Raw genomic sequence first — 18,231 nt, 5'->3', positions numbered from 1 at the left:
AGCCGGCGAGCTTTCGTGCTGAGCCGGCGAGCTTTCGTGCTGAGCCGGCGAGCTTTCGTGCTGAGCCGGCGAGCTTTCGTGCTGAGCCGGCGAGCTTTCGTGCTGAGCCGGCGAGCTTTCGTGCTGAGCCGGCGAGCTTTCGGGCTGAGCCGGCGAGCTTTCGGGCTGAGCCGGCGAGCTTTCGGGCTGAGCCGGCGAGCTTTCGGGCTGAGCCGGCGAGCTTTCGGGCTGAGCCGGCGAGCTTTCGGGCTGAGCCGGCGAGCTTTCGGGCTGAGCCGGCGAGCTTTCGGGCTGAGCCGGCGAGCTTTCGGGCTGAGCCGGCGAGCTTTCGGGCTGAGCCGGCGAGCTTTCGGGCTGAGCCGGCGAGCTTTCGGGCTGAGCCGGCGAGCTTTCGGGCTGAGCCGGCGAGCTTCCGGGCTGAGCCGGCGAGCTTCCCCGCTGAGCCGGCGAGCTTCCCCGCTGAGCCGGCGAGCTTCCCCGCTGAGTCGGCAAATTTTAGGCTGAGAGTGACCTGAACAGATGTACTTTCCAAAGACAATGGGTCAAGTAAGGACCAGTTCTCCATTTTCTTCATGAACTGTTATTCTAAGCTGTCAAAACAGCTGCGACCACATCCAGGACAGGCAACTCATGACCTTAGGACTGGCAACCCATAACCTTATGACCTTATGGATTTGATAAATGTAAGCTTCTGTATCACAAAATGATAGCCCTATATGGCATGAACTGAGATACTAAGAGAAAAAGGATTGATACCTAAAAATGGTATGAACTGCGAAACTAAGAGAATTGATTGGCTGTATGTAAGTGAGAATGTGAATTAATAACCTTTGAACCAGCGTGTGGGGGGCAACTCTAGGTTTTTATCATTTGTTTCTCTATTTCTTGTCTGGTGGCGCGTTTCCTTCAATTGATGGCTGAGCTCAAATATATATTTGCGCATTCAATCTTTTATTTGGCCTATGTCCCGTCCCCCCCCCCCCCCCCCCCCCCCCCCCCCCCCGTCGCACGTTGGAAACGCCTCTACCCATCAGATAAATTGGTCGATGATGACGAGACAATATCGCTTACCCTTGCTTTGGGTAGTGGTCTGGTAAAGTCAATTTGAAGGTTTTCCCAAGGGCCCCTCGGTCTCGGCTGGTGTGCCAGGATTCCCCCCCCCCCCACCCGTACCAATCTCTAGATTGGTTCAGCCATGGGCACAAAGTGAGGAATGAAATTCCAACTGTAATTAAATAGTCCCAAGACCTTGCAAATTCCACAGACTGAGGTCGGGATAGGCATGTCCTGTTTCGCCGTGCGTCGGTCATGGGGCATAGTTCGGGTTCCCTGAGATATTTGGTGCCTGAGATAAATGACAGTCTTGCTTCCTATCTGGGTGACTGGCATCCACCTGACTCGCCCATCGGCGTCATAAGTGGGTGCGGCTACCACGCCCATTTGAATGCCTTGGTGTGTGGGCGAGAGTCCAGCTTTAAACATCTGAAGAAAGGGGGCATCGTCCTGTTGGGGATTCGCTTGTCCTGATGATTTGCAATATGTGTCAAATAATCATTCGCCATAATCGCTACTAGGCTCCCCTTTCCTCTGTCTTGTAGCCTGGACCCTTCCCCCAATTTGTGGTGGGATCCCCCAAGCCGGTACAGACGGCCACTTTAAACGGATTATAGGCTGCCTGTTGGGCGGCCCGTGTCATGTTCACTGTGACTGCGCTTTCCCAACCCCCATCTCGGAAATTGGCTGCTAGGATTCTCCACTTATCCGCTGGACATTTGGCCCTTACTAATTGGTTATATCTCGTGGGTGTAAATCATGAACCTCCCACATCTCTTCTACATTCCTCCAAAAATCTGCGTTTTTACTACGGGGGCTAAGAGTGCCTAAATCTTTCAAAATAGCCTATTTCTCTAGTGGTGTGAAGGTTTTGTATCTCATGTGCGACATTAGCATAATGTTGGATGGAGGCGCATTTAATTTCTGTCATTTGTCCTTCGTCCTCCACGTGTAGGGGGGCAGAGGCATATGGGGGTGGATTTTCTCGGCGGGAGTCATTTAAAACATCAGTGCTTTGTCTTGTTGCCTGAGCATAATTTATACTTGCTACTAACTGGTGAACTAAGATGACCCCGCCTTTTTGGTCGTGTCTCGCTTCTGTTTATCCCACTATTTTCTTTGGGCTGCGGGGATCCCACCCATCTTTGATTTCTCTACTAGGTCCTTTTGTTCTTGTCCGAATGCCATACTCCAGGATCCTGAGGCTTTGTGCCTCTCTTTTCCATGATTTGTTAACGGTGTCTCCTATCAACCGCACCTCCGGTTCCCCTCGGCGACTATGCTCAGAGGCTTTACCAGTCGTCCACTCGCTTGGAGTGGTGGTCCTGGCTTGTCACTATGTTCGGTATATGAATAAATCCCGTGACTGTTAACACTCGACAGTCTGTGCGTCTCGGACTCCCAACTAACTCTGGCCTTTACGTGGGGCATAATTACCCTCGAGCAGCTGATTATCACAATACATTTAATAACGTAAAACATAGAATTAAACTGAGTCCCTTACTCACATGGACTCGATATCTGGTTCGGTGGATACCGCTTCGCCGTTCGTCCGTCTCGTCGTGTGACTAATTTTTGGCGGTCAAAAGTTTTGACTACTTGACTGGTTCACCGACTCAAACGGCGCACAGCTTTGCGGTATCCTGTTTGTGACACCAAATGTTGGGTGAAAAATATTCAAAAATAGACAACATGAGCAAAAGAAGCAATTTATTGTTTACTGAGCTCTGGGAGAAAGGTTTTTGACTCTGCAGTCTTTGCCAGCCCACTTCCTTTCTGAGCTGTGGCTTAAACTGGCTTAATGTACATTTTCAAAGCAGAATTAGTTTGCATTCTCGTTTACATACAGCCAATCAATTCTCATAGTTTCGCAGTTCATACCATTTTTAGGTATCAATTCTTATTCTCTTAGCATCTCAGTTCATGCCATATGTGGCTATCAATTCGTGACACAGAAGCTTACATTTATCAAATCCATATGTTGCATGATTATATAAGGTCATGAATTGCCAGTCCTGGATGTGGTCGCAGCTGTTTTGACAGCTTAGAATAACAGTTCTGAAGAAAATGGGGAACTGGTCCTTACTTGACCCACTGTCTTTGGAAGGTACATCTGTTAGAGTCACTTAGCCCATAGTTCACTGTCTCAGCAGAAAAGTTCACTGTCTCAACAGGAAACACCATATTGCTTTTTGCTATCATTAATTCATATTCCAGCATATTATCAAAGCAAAAAGTCTACACCGACAAGACTATATAATGATACAAGTTCTGAAATCCCTGGACCTTATTTTGAATCGTGTATCATGTTGTAAATGGAAAAAGTTGTAAATGGAAAAAGTAGCCTTACGTAAATGTAACATGCTCTTTTCACAGGAAGGTGACTCTACTAATGGTAGGATTGGACAATGCTGGGAAAACCGCAACTGTAAAAGGGATTCAAGGAGGTAAGAAATCTTTGGTGCTCTGTTGAAATTTCTAGCTATATTATCTCCAGCTCTCTGTGGTAATTGTAGATATAAACATTGTAAATTAGAAATCTTGTCTAACAAGACATAACAGCTGTAGCTTTAAATTCTAAAAATTACATTTAATCTCTCATTCATATCAGATATTGTGGTGTGGACATTGCCCCCATTAAGAAACCTTGGCTCTTGATAAGTATGATAGCCACAAAATAATTTTGACATGATGGCTACTGTTTTGCGAACAAAATCCACTCCTCACACACTTGTGGTACAGTAAACAAGACTAGGCCATTAGCCCGTAATGCTGATTTGACACCAGCCGTGTTCATTTTCAAACTTGCCAGTCGTGCAAGAGTGCTCTTCTAACCTTGCACTGATGAGCATGAGTTCATCAACCAGAAGGATCCCTCATCATTAATAAATACAGTGAATGGTTGAAGCCGCAACACCGGTTGTTTTGGGATGATACTTGTCACATCTTGCTAATTAACATTCCGTCCCCTTATTCCTATTCTCTGTCTTCCAACAAAATCTGCCTTCAATTTCATGAATTTCAACTTCAGCTAACAGTCTCTTGTGATGAATTTTATCAAACACTTTCTGGAAGCCCTATAAATAACATTGATAGACATTTCACTGTCAGCTGGTTTAGTCACCTTTTTTATTTTTAAAAAATCAGTCGGGTTCATTAAATGACCCACCTTTTTACAAATACACGCTGGATTTAATTTTTTAAAAATTAAGTACCCAATTCATTTTTTTTTTCAATTATGGGGCAGTTTAGCATGGCCAATCCACATACCCAAGCACATATTTGGGTTGTGGGGTATATGCTAGATTTTAAGGGAGTAAAATCACTTGCGCTTCATGAAGGTGTCAGGTTGTTGCAGGGGTTGTTGCACATATAGCCATATGTGTGCTGTTGGCATTCTTCATTATGGTAACCCTGCGACCCATAGCCCTTTTCCTGCCACTTTCTGTGGTCCACGGAAAGTCCGATCAATTCTTTAAACCTGGCAAACAGTCTCTGTGATCCAAACAAGTGGCGCTGGACAGACTCAGCAGGTCTAGCAGCAACCGTGGAGAGAGAAGCAGAGCTATTTTTCGAGTCCAATGTGACTCTTTTTTTGGAACCCATTTGTGACTTGCTTTTTGCAGGAACGCACTGCAGCCATACTGCAAAAGCCTTCAACCTAAAATGTCCCTGCTGCATAAGGATCACTTCAGCTTCCACAAGCAATGGAGTACCAGTCATGGGCTCCAACTCTTGCAACATTCTATAGGTATATGGTCTTGCCTCTTTCGGAATCTCAGTCTTCTCACACTGCTGATTCAGCTACCTGAACTTCAGTCTGGACCTCCTAGAGTATTAATGAAAAGTGACCACAATTCGGTGTCTTTCACTATTGCAATGGAGAGGGATAGGGCCATACGGCAGGGCAAGGTTTATAATTGGGGGAGGGGTCATTATGATGCGATTAGGAAAGAATTAGGGAGCATAAGATGGAACAGAAACTGTCGGGGAAAGGCACAAATGAAAAGTGGAGCTTGTTCAAGGAACGAATATTGCGTGTCCTTGATATGTATGTCCCTGTCAGGCAGGGAGGAAATGGCCATGTGAGGGAACCATGGTTCACAAAAGAGGTTGAATGTCTTGTCAAGAGGAAAAAGGAAGTGTATCTAAGGATGAGAAAACAAGGTTCAGTTGGGTTGCTTGAGGGTTACAAGGTAGCAAGTAATGAGCTTAAAAAAAGGACTTAGCAGAGTGAGGAGGGGGCATGAGAAGTCCTTGCTGGGTCGGATCAAGGAAAACCCCAAGGCTTTCCTTTTATGTGAGAAATAAAAGAATGACCAGGTTGAGGTTAGGGCCGGTCAAGGACAGTAGTGGGAACTTGTGAATGCTGTCCGAAGAAATAGGAGAGGTGTTGAATGAATACTTTTCTTCAGTATTCACCAAGGAGAGGGGCCATGTTTTTGAGGATGAGCGTGTGATACAGGCGGGTAGGCTGGAGGAGGTAGATGTTCTGAGGAAGGATGTATTAGCAATTTTGAAAAACCTTAGGGTCGACAAGTCCCCTGGGCCAGATGGGATATATCCAAGGATTCTTTGGGAGGCAAGGGATGAGATTGGAGAGCCTTTGGCTTTGATCACTGTCCACAGGGATAGTGCCAGAGGACTGGAGAGTGGCGAATGTTGTTCCTCTGTTCAAGAAAGGGGGTAGGAATGACCTTGATAATTATAGGCCGGTTAGTCTTACTTCGGTGGTAAGTAACTTAATGGAAAAGGTCCTGAAGGATAGGATTTTTGACCATTTGGAAAGATGCAGCTTAATCCGGGAAAGTCAACACGGATTCGTGAAGGGCAAGTCTTGCCTCACAAATTTGATTGAATTCTGAGGAGGTAACTAAGTGTGTAGATGAAGGTAGAGCAGTTGATGTTGTATACATGGATTTTAGTAAGGCGTTTGGTAAGGTTCCCCATGGTTGCCTCATGAAGAAAGTAAGGAGGTGTGGGATAGAGGGAAATTTGGCCAATTGGACAAGTAACTGGCTATCATGTAGAAGACAGAGGAGGGTGGTGGTGGATGGAAAATTTTCAGACTGGAGACCAGTTACCAGCGGTGTACCACAGGGATCAGTGCTGGGTCCTCTGCTATTTGTGATTTTTATCAATGACTTGGAGGAGAGGGCTGAAGGGTGGGTCAGTAAATTTGCTAATGACACCAAGATTGGTGGAGTAGTGGATGAGGTGAAGGGCTGTTGTAGGCTGCAAAGAGACATTGATAAGATGCAGAGCTGGGCCTAAAAATGGCAGATGAAATTTAACCCTGATAAGTGCGAGGTGATTCATTTTGGTAGAAAAGATTTGAATGCGGATTACAGGGCCAACGGCAGGGTTCTGAGGAATGTGGAGGAACAAAGAGATCTTGGGCTTCATGTCCACAGATCTCTGAAGGTTGCCACTCAAGTGGATAGAACCGTGAAGAAGGCCTGTAGTGTGTTAGCGTTTATTAACAGGGGGCTTGAGTTTAAGAGCCGCGGGGTTATGCTGCAACTGTATATGACCCTGGTGGGACCACATTTGGAGTGTTGTGGTGCAGTTCTGGTCGCGTCGCTGTAGGAGGGATGTGGGGGCATTGGAGGGGGTGCAGAGGAGATTTACCAGGATGCTGCCTGGTTTGCAGGATAGATCTTATGAGGAAAGGTTAAGGGAACTGGGGCTTTTCTCTTTGGAGCGGAGGAGGATAGGAGGCGACTTAATGGAGGTTTATAAAATGGTGAGGGGGTTAGAGTGGATGTTCAGAGATGATTTCCTCGGGTGGATGTAGCTGTTACAAGGGGGCATAACTATAAGGTTCAGGGTGGGAGATATAGGAGGGATGTCCGAGGTAAGTTCTTTACTCAGAGTGGTTAGGGTGTATAATGGACTGCCTGCTGTGATAGTGGAGTTGGACACTTTAGTAACTTTCAAGCGATTATTGGATAGGCACATGGAGCACACCAGAATGACAGGGAGTGGGATAGCTTGATCTTGGTTTTGGACAATGCTCGGCACAATATCGAGGGCTGAAGGGCCTGTTCTGTGCTGTACTGTTCTACGTAATTCTGCTTGTGAAGTGTCATGCTCCAACCTGAATTCCTTGTAGGGCTGTGTGATGGTCCCTAAAGCTTCCCGAACTGATGCTGCCCTTTTCATATAGCCAGTAAGGGGTGGCAATGTCCGTTATCCATCAGGAAAATTAGCACTTGTGCTAACAGGATGGTTGAAATGTCAAAAGTAGCACAATTTGAAATTCTGATCATAAAAGCTCCTTTAGCTCTTCAGAGAGACACCAAAGATCTGACTACTTGTGAATGAGTGTGCCCTTGAATATTGTTTGAAATGTTCATTTGAGATCTCTAGCCTGCCGTATAACGGAATGCATGCAGCACTGAACATTCACCATGCTAAGACCGTTTCTGGGGAAAATGGGACCTGTACAAGCGGGACGATCTACATCTAAACCAGAGTGAGGCTAACATCCTTTCTAGTGGGTTTGCTATGGCTGTTGGAAGGAGTTTAAACTAATTCGGCAGAGGGAGGGGACACAGACTGAGCAGAATCGGAACACAGTATATCGCAAAGAGTGTATAACAGAAAAACAAGCCAGAGGGAATACAGCGGCAGTAAATTTCTGGAGAGTAAGGCGAGTTGAATGTGTATTTTTGTGTTTGCCCTATGTATTTTCTTTTCATGTATGGAATGATCTGCCTGAGCTGCACACAGAACAATACTTTTCACTGTACCTCTGTTCACGTGACAATAAACAAGTACAAAATCCAATCCAAATTGCAGAAAAAAGTATTGGATTGGGGGAGAACAGACTGTACTAAAATAAGGCAGGATCTGGCCAAGGTAGATTGGAATGAGTTACTGGTGGGGAGATCTACAGAAGAGCAGTGGGGAGTGTTGAAAGATGAAATGGGGAGAGTTCAGGCCCTACATGTTCCCTCTAGGACAATAGGAAGGAGTAACAAGCCCAAAGAACCATGGATGACCAGATATATTCAGGATGCAATGAGAAGGAAAAGAAAGGTTTTTAATAAGTACAAGGGGAGAAAATCAACAGAGGCATGAGTGGAGTACAGAAAGTGCAGGATGGAGCTTAAGAAACTGGAAGTTTTTTGGGCAGCATGGTAGCACAATGGATAGCACTGTGGCTTCACAGCACCAGTGTTCCAGGTTCGATTCCCCGCTGGGTCACTGTCTGTGCGGAGTCTGCACATTCTCCCTGTGTCTGTGTGGGTTTCCTCCGGGTGCTCCGATTTCCTCCCACAGTCCAAAGACATGCAGGTTAGGTGGATTAGCCATGATAAATTGCCCTTAGTGACCTTATTGGTTTACGGGGATAGGGTGGAAGTGAGGGCTTAAGTGGGTCGGTGCAGACTCAATGGCCGAATGGCCTCCTTCTGCACTGTATGTTCCATGTTCTAAAGCAATTAAGAGAGCAAAGATATGATAAATCTCTAGCTGGTAGAAGTAGGAAAAATTCCAAGATATTCTGTGAGTATATCAATGGGAAGAGGAAAACTAGGAAAAAAGTAGGACTCATTAGAGAATTTAGGGGGAGGGAATCTGTGCGTGGAGCCAGAAGATATTGGTAGGATATTCGAGGAATATTTCACATCTGTCTTCACCCAAGGGAATGAGGGGGCAGATATGGAACTCTGGGAGAGAGACTGAGGTTATTGAGCAAGTTGTTATGGGGAAGGACTAGGCATTGGAGGTGTTAGCAGGCTTAAAAGTAGACAAATCTCCAGATCTGGACGAATTGTGTTCCAGGTTGCTGTGGGAGGCGAGGGAGGAGATCGCAGGGACCCTGATCTAAATTTTGTATTCTTCTCTGGCCACGGGAGAGGTGCCAGAGAACTGGAAAACCACGAATGTGGTTCCACTATTTAAGAAAGGCTGCAAGGATAAGCCAGGGAACTGAAGGCCAGTGAGTTCCACGTCAATGGGGGGGAAACTAATGGAGACATTTCTGAAGGAGAGAATCTGTCTCCACTTGGAGAGGCAATGTTTGATCAGGAGTCGTCAGCATGGCTTTGTCAGAGGGAGGTCAGGCCTAACCAATTTGATTGAATTTTTTGAGCACATAGATGAGGGTAGTGTAGTTGATGTAGTTTGCATAGATGTCAACAAAGCATTTGACAAGGTTCCGCGTGGGAGACTTGTAAAGAAGGCAACTGCATGGGAACTTGATAAGATGGATTCAAAGCTGGCTGAGCCGTAGGAAACAAGGTGATGACAGAAGGCTGCTTTAGTGACTGGAAGCCAGTGCCCAGTGGTGTACCACAGGAATCTGTGCTGGGTCCACTATTATTCGTCATTTATATAAATAACGGGGCAGCACAGTGGTGCAGTGGGTTAGCCCTGTTGCCTCTGGGCGCCGAGGTCCCAGGTTCGATCCCGGTTCTGGGTCACTGTCCGTGTGGAGTTTGTACATTCTCCCTGTGTTTGCGTGGGTTTCGCCCCCACAACCCAAAGATTTGCAAGGGAGGTGGATTGAACATGCTAAATTGCCCCTTAATTGGAAAAAATGAATTGGGTACTCTAAATTTATTAAAAAGAAATTAGATGACTATGTGGGGGGTAGGATCAGTAAGTTTGCGGATGACACAAAGATAGGCCGGGTGGTTAATAGTGAGGCTGAGAGTCTTGGGTTGCAGGAAGATATAGACAGGATGATCAAATGAGCAGAAAAGTGGCAGATGGAATTTAATTCTGAAAAGTGTGAGGCGTTACACTTGGAAGGAGCAATTTGACAAGGAAATATTCAATGAGTGACATCACACTCTAAAATCCTGAGGAACAAAGAGACCTTGGCGTGTTTGTAAATGGATCTCTGAAGGCAGAAGAGCAGGTTAACACGGTGGTGAAAAAGGCATATGGTACACTTGCCTTTATCAATCGTGGCATAGATTACAACAGCAAGGAAGTCATGTTTAAGTTATATAGAACATCGGTGAGGCCATAGCTGGAGTACTGTGTGCAGTTCTGGTGACCACATGATAGGAAGGATGTGATTGCACTGGAGCAGGTGCAGAGGCATTTCAGCAGGATGTTGCCTGGCCTGGAACATTTTAGTAATGAAGAGAGGTTGGATAAGCTTGGGTTGTTTTCGCTGGAGCAGAGAATACTGAGGGATGACCTTTTCGACGTATACAAGATTATGAGAGACATGACAAGGTGGAAAGGGAACAGCTGTTTCCTTTCGTTGAAGGGTCGGTTACGAGAAGACACAAGTTCAAGGTGAGGGGCGGGAGGTTCATGGGGGGATTTGAGGAAAAACCTTTTTGTCCAGAGGGTGGTGATGGTCTGGAATGCACTGCCTGGGAGGGTGGTAGAGGCGGGTTGCCTCACATCCTTTAAAAGGTACCTGGATGAGCACTTGGCACGTCTTAACATTCTAGGCTCTGGACCAAATACTGGCAAATGGGATTAGGATTGGCGGATGAGGTGCTTTTTATGCGGCGGTGCAGATCCGATGGGCATGACGGCCTTTTTTGCACTGTATTTTTCTCTGATTGTGAATGAAAATGCAGTGGAATTCTATTGAGTCACAGGATCTAGATTTACATACTTGTGAGGCTGTCATCTGTTGTTGGCAGAAATTGAAATGAAAATGAAATGAAAATCGCTTATTGTCACGAGTAGACTTCAATGAAGTTACTGTGAAAAGCCCCTAGTCGCCACATTCCAGCCACTTATAGCTAGGCCTCGTGAAAATGGCACTGAGCAGGTTGACAGCAGGGATGGGGCCGGAAGTTTAGCACTTGAGTTTTCAAAGCAGTATTACTACATTTGTGCCTGCTAAGGGATTAAAAACTGGTTCTAATGTGCGTACTCGGAATACGATTCAGTGGTTTCTAATTAGTTCTATTATGTGCAAGATTCCATTTGAGGTTCAATACTGGGCCAGAAAAATGGGTTTAAAATATTTAAGTTTTTCATTGACTCATAGAGTATGTATACATATAATTTTCTTTTCTGTTGCAGAGTCTCTGGAAGATATAGCTCCCACAGTGGGTTTTTCAAGAATTGATCTAAAACAGGACAAGTTTGAAATCACCATCTTTGATTTGGGAGGAGGAAAAAGAATTCGTGGTATCTGGAAGAACTATTACGCTGAGTCCTTTGGTGTTATTTTTGTTGTGGACTCCAGTGATGTTGATCGAATAGAAGAAGCCAAAGATATTGTGGCAGAGGTCATAAGGCATCCTAGGATATCAGGGAAACCTGTATTAGTGTAAGTATTACCTCTGACCATAGAGAAAAATAAATTGCATACAAATCTATTATCTCATTTATATTTGTTTTAATAAAATGGTACAAGTATTCGTATATACAGCAATATCATCAATCTTTCATTTGTTTAACTCTGAGTGACCGGAAGATAAACATTTGGCCAGTGTATTCTGCTTCTGCGCTCACTAGCCAACAATTTTCCAACTATTAATATAAATGGTTGTAGGATGCCGAGGCTTGGATTATTTTGATCAGTATCTCAGACTTTCATACAGGTTTTTAAAAGCTGAAATGTAAAGGGGCAAGTTACTGCGGGAAAAGTGAACTTTTCTGAAGTTGTAGCACCCTAATCACCTGATTTTATCTATCTGAACCAATAGAAATAATTTCTTTGAACGACTCTCCTTTTGCAGTACAACTTTACATATGTCAATCAGTTACAAGACTGCAATATCTGACCGTTCAGTCTTGACGTGATGGTGAGCTACTCATGGGCAAAGCTGCAAACTGAATTGCCCCACACCCAGTCATCCATTCAGCTCAAAACATTTTCTCATTTAAAAAAATAATTTCTGTCACAAGTAAATATTTAACAAGCATGAGAAATGTCTGCTGTTGGGTGGAATTCTGACTTTTGCCGACTGTGGCAAGAAAGAACAGGTGGAGCAGCGGCTGGAGGAACTGTCTAGGCAGCAAGGTGTCATAATGGTTAGCACTGCTGCTTCCCAGTGCCAGGCACACGGATTCAGTTCAGGCCTTGGGTCATTGTGTAGAGTTTGCACTTTCAGATGTGCAAGTAAGGTGGTTTGGCCATGCTATATTGCCCCAAGGATGTGTAAGTTAGGTGGGGTTATGGAATTGCAGGGATTGGGCAGGGCAGTGGCCCAGGTAAGTTGCTCTTTTAGAGTGTCGGTGCAGACTCAAAGGGCCAAATGAGCTACTTCTGCACAGTAGGGTTCTATGGTTCTTGCTAAAGGGGAGGAGGCATTGTCGGGACAATTGCAGGACCATTGTGAGGGGTAGGGGGAGGAGTGGAGCCAAGACCTGGTATCAAGATTCCAGGGTTTGGGTTATAGGCCCTGACAGCCGCATCAATCAACATATTACAAGAGGTTGGCATTTGACTCAAATTTATAAAAAGGTATCCCTTTATACATCATCGTTGTTGTTGGTTTTTCACTCCATCTCCCCGACATCCATGCAAGGTTGTGAATCCATGTAGCGTGAAGGTGGAGGAGGGGCGGATGAGTGAGGGGTTAGTGGGAGGGAGGGGAGGGCTGCAGCCAGGTTGGGGTGTGTGAGACTGGTGTGTGTGTGTGTGGGGGGGGGGGGGGGGGGCTGGTGTGTGTGTGGGGGGGGGGCTGGTGTGTGTGTGGGTGGGGCTGGTGTGTGTGTGTGGGGGGGCTGGTGTGTGTGTGTGTGTGGGGGGGGCTGAGTGTGTGTGTGTGTGTGGGGGGGCTGGTGTGTGTGTGTGGGGGGGGGCTGGTGGTGGTGTGTGGGGGGGGGCTGGTGTGTGTGTGGTGGGGGGGGCTGGTGTGTGTGTGTGTGGGGGGGCTGGTGCTGGTGTGTGTGTGGGGGGGGGCTGGTGTGTGTGTGTGTGGGGGGGGGCTGGTGTGTGTGTGTGTGGGTGGAGGGGGGGGCTGGTGTGTGTGTGGGGGGGAGGGCTGGGGGTGTGGTGGGGGGGGCTGTGTGTGTGTGTGGGGGGGTGGGGGGGGGCTGTGTGTGTGTGGGGGGGGCTGGGTGTGTGGGGGGGGCTGTGTGTGCGGGGGGGGCTGGTGTGTTGTGCGGGGGGGGCTGTTGTGTGTGCGGGGGGGGCTGTTTGTGTGTGCGGGGGAGCTGGTGTGTGTGTGGGGGAGCTGTTGTGTGTGTGGGGGGGCTGGTGTGTGTGTGGGGGGGGGCTGGTGTGTGGTGTGCGGGGGGCGGTGTGTGTGTTTGGGGGGGGCTGGTGTGTGTGTGGGGGGGGCTGTGTGCTGTTGTGTGGGGGGCGTGGTGGTTTGTGTGTGAGGCGGGGGGATGGTTGCTTGTGTGTGGGGGGGGCTGGTGTCGTGTGTGAGAGGGGGGCTGGATGTAGTGTGTGGGGGGGGCTGGTGTGTGTGTGTGTGGAGGGGGGCTGGTGTGTGTGGTTTTGTGTGGTGGGGGGCTGCGGTCTTGTGGTTGTGTGTGTGGGGGGGCTGGGTGGGTGTGTGTGTGGATGTGTGGGGGGGCTGGTGGTGTGTAGTGTGTACGTGTGGGGGGGGGGGCTGTGTGTGTGTGTGTGTGGCGGGGGCTGGTGTTGTGTTGTGTGTGTGGGGGGGGGCTGTGTGGTGTGTGTGTGTGGGGGCGGGATGGTGTGGGTGTGGGGGGGGGGGCTGGTGTGTTGTGTGTGTGGGGGGGGCTGTGCTGGTTGTGTGTGGTGGGGGGCTGGTGATGTGTGTGTGTGGGGGATGGGGGGGTGTGTGTGTGTGTGTGTGGGGGGGGGCTGGTGTGTGTGTGTGGGGGGGGGGTGTGTGGGGAATGCGCTGGGGGGCTGGTGTGTGTGGTGTGGGGGGGATGGTGTGTGTGTGTGGGGGGGGGCTGTGTGTGTGTGTGTGTGGGGGGGGTGGTGTGTGTGTGTGTGTGGGGGGGGGATGGTGTGTGTGTGTGTGGGGGGGGGGATGGTGTGTGTGGGGGGGATGGTGTGTGTGGAGGGGAGGGTGGGTGTGTGTGGGAGGGGTGGTGTGTGTGTGGGGGGGGGGTGGTGGTGTGTGTGGGGGGGGGGTGGTGGTGTGTGTGTGTGTGTGTGGGGGGGGGGGCTGGTGTGTGTGGGTGTGGGGGGGGGGGGGGTGGTGTGTGTGTGGGGGGGGGGTGTGTGTGTGGGAGGGGTGGTGTGTGTGTGGGAGGGGATGGTGTGTGTGTGGGGGGGAATGGTGTGTGTGTGTGTGTGTGTGTGTGGGTGGGGGGGGGGGTGTGTGTGTGTGTGTGTGTGTGGTGGGGGGGGGGGCTGTGTGTGTGTGTGTGGGGGGGGTGTGGTGGGTGGGGGGGGATGGTGTGTGTGTGGGGGGGGGGTGGTGTGTGTGTGTGGGGGGGCTGGTGGTGTGTGTGTGTGGGGGGGGGGTGGTGTGTGTGTGTGTGGGGGGGATGGTGTGTGTGTGTGTGTGGGGGGGTGGTGTGTGGGGAGGGGGATGGTGGTGTGTGTGGGGGGGGGGGTGTGTGTGTGTGTGTGGGGGGGGGGGGTGTGGTGTGTGTGTGTGTGGGGGGGGATGGTGTGTGGTGTGTGGAGGGGGGGATGGTGTTGTGTGGGTGTGGGGGGGGCTGGTGTGTGTGGGGGGGGCTGGTGTGTGTGTGTGGGGGGGGTGGGTGTGTGTGTGGGGGGGGGTGGTGTGTGTGTGTGGGGGGGGATTGGTGTGTGTGTGTGGGGGGGGGGGTGGTGTGTGTGTGGGGGGGGGGGTGTGTGTGTGTGTGGGGGGGGGGGGGGGGTGTGTGTGGGGGGGGAAGGTGTGTGTGTGTGGGGGGGGGGTGTGTGTGTGTGGGGGGGGCGGTGTGTGTGTGTGTGGGGGGGGCTGGTGTGTGTGTGTGGGAGGGGGTGGTGCGTGTGTGTGTGGGGGCTGGTGCGTGTGTGTGTGGGGGGCTGGTGCGTGTGTGTGGGGGGGGGGATGGGGTGTGTGTGTGGGGGGGGATGGTGAGGTGTGTGTGTGGGGGGCGGGATGGGGCGTGTGTGTGGGGGGGGCTGGGGAGTGTGTGTGTGGGGGGGATGGGGCGTGTGTGTGGGGGGGCTGGGGAGTGTGTGTGGGGGGGCTGGGATGGGGGTGTGGGTGTGGGGGGAGTGGGTGGTGTGTGTGGGGGGGGATTGTGTGTGTGGTGTATCTGGTGTGGGGGGGGGGCTGGTGTGTGTGGTGTGTGGGGGGGATGGTGTGTGTGTGGGGGGCTGGTGTGTGTGTGTGGGGGGGTGTGTGTGTGTGGGGGGGCTGTGTGTGTGTGGGGGGATGGTGTGTGTGTGTGGGGGATGGTGTGTGGTGTGGGGGGTGGTGTGTGTGTGGGGGGCGGTGTGTGTGTGTGGTGGGCCGGTGTGTGTGTGTGGTGGGCTGGTGTGTGTGTGTGGTGGGCTGGTGTGGTGTGTGGGGGGCTGGTGGTGTGTGGGGGTGTGGTGTGTGTGGTGTGTGTGTGGGGGTGGTGGTGGTGTGTGTGGGGGGGGGGATGGTGTGGTGGGGGGGGGGGGGTGTGTGGGGGGGGGGGGATGGTGGTGTGTGGGTGGTGTGTGTGTGTGTGGGGGGATGGGTGTGTGTGTGGGGGGATGGTGTGTGTGTGTGGGGGGTGGTGTGTGTGTGTGGTGGGGCTGGTGTGTGTGTGTGGGGGGATGGTGTGGTGTGTGTGTGGGGGGCTAGTGTGTGTGTGTGGGGGAATGGTGTGTGTGTGTGTGGGGGAATGGTGTGTGTGTGTGGGGGGATGGTGTGGGTGGGTGTGTGGGGGGATGGTGTGTGTGTGTGTGTGGGGGGATGGTGTGTGTGTGTTGGGGGTGGTGTGTGTGTGGGGGGGGCTGGTGTGTGTGTGGGGGGGGATGGTGTGTGTGTGGGGGGGGATGGGGTGTGTGTGGGGGGGGTGGTGTGTGTGGGGGGGGATGGGTGTGTGGGGGGGGATGGTGTGTGTGTGGGGGGCGGGTGTGTGTGTGGGGGGGGGGCTGGTGTGTGTGGGGGGGGGTGGTGTGTGTGGGGGGGGGGCTGGTGTGTGTGTGGGGGGGGGGGGGGCTGGTGTGTGGGGGGCTGGTGTGTGTGTGGGGGGGGTGGTGTGTGTGTGGGGGGGCTGGTGTGTGGGGGGGGGGTGGTGTGTGTGGGGGGGGGATGGTGTGTGTGGGAGGGGGGTGGTGTGTGGGGGGGGGTGGTGTGTGGGGGGGGGATGGTGTGTGTGGGGGGGGGGGTGGTGTGGTGGGGGGGGGCTGGTGTGTGTGGGGGGGGTGGTGTGTGTGTGGGGGGGATGGTGTGTGTGGGGGGGGGCTGGGGCTGGTGTGTGTGGGGGGGGCTGGGGCTGGTGTGTGTGTGGGGGGGGGGGGGCTGGGTGTGTGTCTCTGGGGGGGTGGTTGTGGTCTGGGGGGATGGTTGTGTGTGTGGGGGGGGATGGTGGTGTGTGTGGGGGGGATGGTGTGTGTGTGGGGGGGGCTGGGGGTGGGTGTGTGGGGGGGGGGATGGGGCTGGTGTGGTGTGTGGGGGATGGGGTGCTGTGTGGTGTGGGGGGGGGGGCTGGGGCTGGTGTGTGTGTGGGGGGGCTGGGGCTGGTGTGTGTGTGGGGGGGGCTGGGGCTTGTGTGTGTGGGGGGGCTGGTGTGTGTGGGGGGGGCTGGGGCTGGTGTGTGTGTGGGGGGCGCTGGTGTGTGTGTGTGTGTGGGGGGGGCTGGTGTGTGTGTGTGTGTGTGTGTGGGGGGGGGCTGGTGTGTGTGTGGGGGGGGCTGGGGCTGGTGTGTGTGTGGGGGGGGCTGGGGCTGGTGTGTGTGTAGGGGGGGGCTGGGGCTGGTGTGTGTGTGGGGGGGGGCTGGGGCTGGTGTGTGTGTGGGGGGGGGCTGGGGCTTGTGTGTGTGGGGGGGCTGGTGTGTGTGTGTGGGGGGGACTGGGGCTGGTGTGTGTGTGGGGGGCGCTGGTGTGTGTGTGTGTGGGGGGGGCTGGTGTGTGTGTGTGTGTGGGGGGGGCTGGTGTGTGTGTGTGGGGGGGGGCTGGTGTGTGTGTGTGTGGGGGGGGCTGGTGTGTGTGTGTGTGGGGGGGGGGCTGGTGTGTGTGTGGGGGGGGCTGGGGCTGGTGTGTGTGTGGGGGGCGCTGGTGTGTCTGTGTGTGTGGGGGGGGCTGGTGTGTGTGTGGGGGGGCTGGTGTGTGTGTGTGGGGGGCTGGTGTGTGTGTGTGGGGGGCTGGTGTGTGTGTGTGTGGGGGGCTGGTGTGTGTGTGTGGGGGGGCTGGTGTGTGTGTGGGGGGGCTGGTGTGTGTGGGGGGGGGCTGGTGTGTGTGTGGGGGGGCTGGTGGTGTGTGTGGGGGGGGGGTGGTGTGTGTGTGGGGGGGGGCTGGTGTGTGTGTGGGGGGGGCTGGTGTGTGTGTGGGGGGGGGCTGGTGTGTGTGTGGGGGGGCTGGTGTGTGTGTGGGGGGGGCTGTTGTGTGGGGGGGGCTGTTGTGTGGGGGGGGCTGGTGTGTGTGTGGGGGGGGGCTGGTGTGTGTGTGGGAGGGGGGCTGGTGTGTGTGGGAGGGGGGCTGGTGTGTGTGTGGGAGGGGGTCTGGTGTGTGTGTGGGAGGGGGTCTGGTGTGTGTGTGGGAGGGGGTCTGGTGTGTGTGTGGGAGGGGGTCTGGTGTGTGTGTGGGAGGGGGTCTGGTGTGTGTGTGGGAGGGGGTCTGGTGTGTGTGTGGGAGGGGGTCTGGTGTGTGTGTGGGAGGGGGGCTGGTGTGTGTGTGGGAGGGGGGCTGGTGTGTGTGTGGGAGGGGGGCTGGTGTGTGTGTGTGGGAGGGGGGCTGGTGTGTGTGTGTGGGAGGGGGGCTGGTGTGTGTGTGTGGGGGAGGGGGGCTGGTGTGTGTGTGTGGGGGAGGGGGGCTGGTGTGTGTGTGGGGAGGGGGCTGGTGTGTGTGTGGGGAGGGGGGCTGGTGTGTGTGTGGGGGAGGGGGGCTGGTGTGTGTGTGGGGGAGGGGGGCTGGTGTGTGTGTGGGGGAGGGGGGCTGGTGTGTGTGTGGGGGAGGGGGGCTGGTGTGTGTGTGTGGGAGGGGGGCTGGTGTGTGTGTGGGGGAGGGGGGCTGGTGTGTGTGGGGGAGGGGGGGTGGTGTGTGTGGGGGAGGGGGGGTGTGTGTGGGGGAGGGGGGGTGGTGTGTGTGGGGGAGGGGGGGTGGTGTGTGTGGGGGAGGGGGGGTTGGAGTGTGTGTGTGGGAGGGGGGGTTGGCGTGTGTGTGTGGGAGGGGGGGTTGGCGTGTGTGTGTGTGTGTGTGGGGGGGCTGGCGTGTGTGTGTGT

The 18,231-nt window shown here is 52.8% G+C and overlaps 1 protein-coding gene across 5 annotated transcripts in view; it reads left to right on the top strand.

Annotated features, from left to right (window-relative positions):
• arl13b (ADP-ribosylation factor-like 13b) overlaps positions 1-18,231 on the top strand; it is a 123,479-nt gene that overhangs the window by 27,075 nt on the left and 78,173 nt on the right. For all 5 annotated transcript variants that reach the window (XM_038802187.1, XM_038802189.1, XM_038802188.1 and 2 more), the window contains exons 3-4: positions 3,430-3,500; positions 11,062-11,311. In XM_038802187.1, coding sequence (XP_038658115.1) covers positions 3,430-3,500; positions 11,062-11,311 — 321 coding nt within the window. The remainder of the gene's footprint in view (positions 1-3,429; positions 3,501-11,061; positions 11,312-18,231) is intronic.

The sequence above is a fragment of the Scyliorhinus canicula genome, chromosome 7, assembly GCF_902713615.1.
Source record: "Scyliorhinus canicula chromosome 7, sScyCan1.1, whole genome shotgun sequence".
Lineage (NCBI taxonomy): Eukaryota > Metazoa > Chordata > Chondrichthyes > Carcharhiniformes > Scyliorhinidae > Scyliorhinus > Scyliorhinus canicula.
This window is presented reverse-complemented; position numbering and strand designations above follow the sequence as displayed.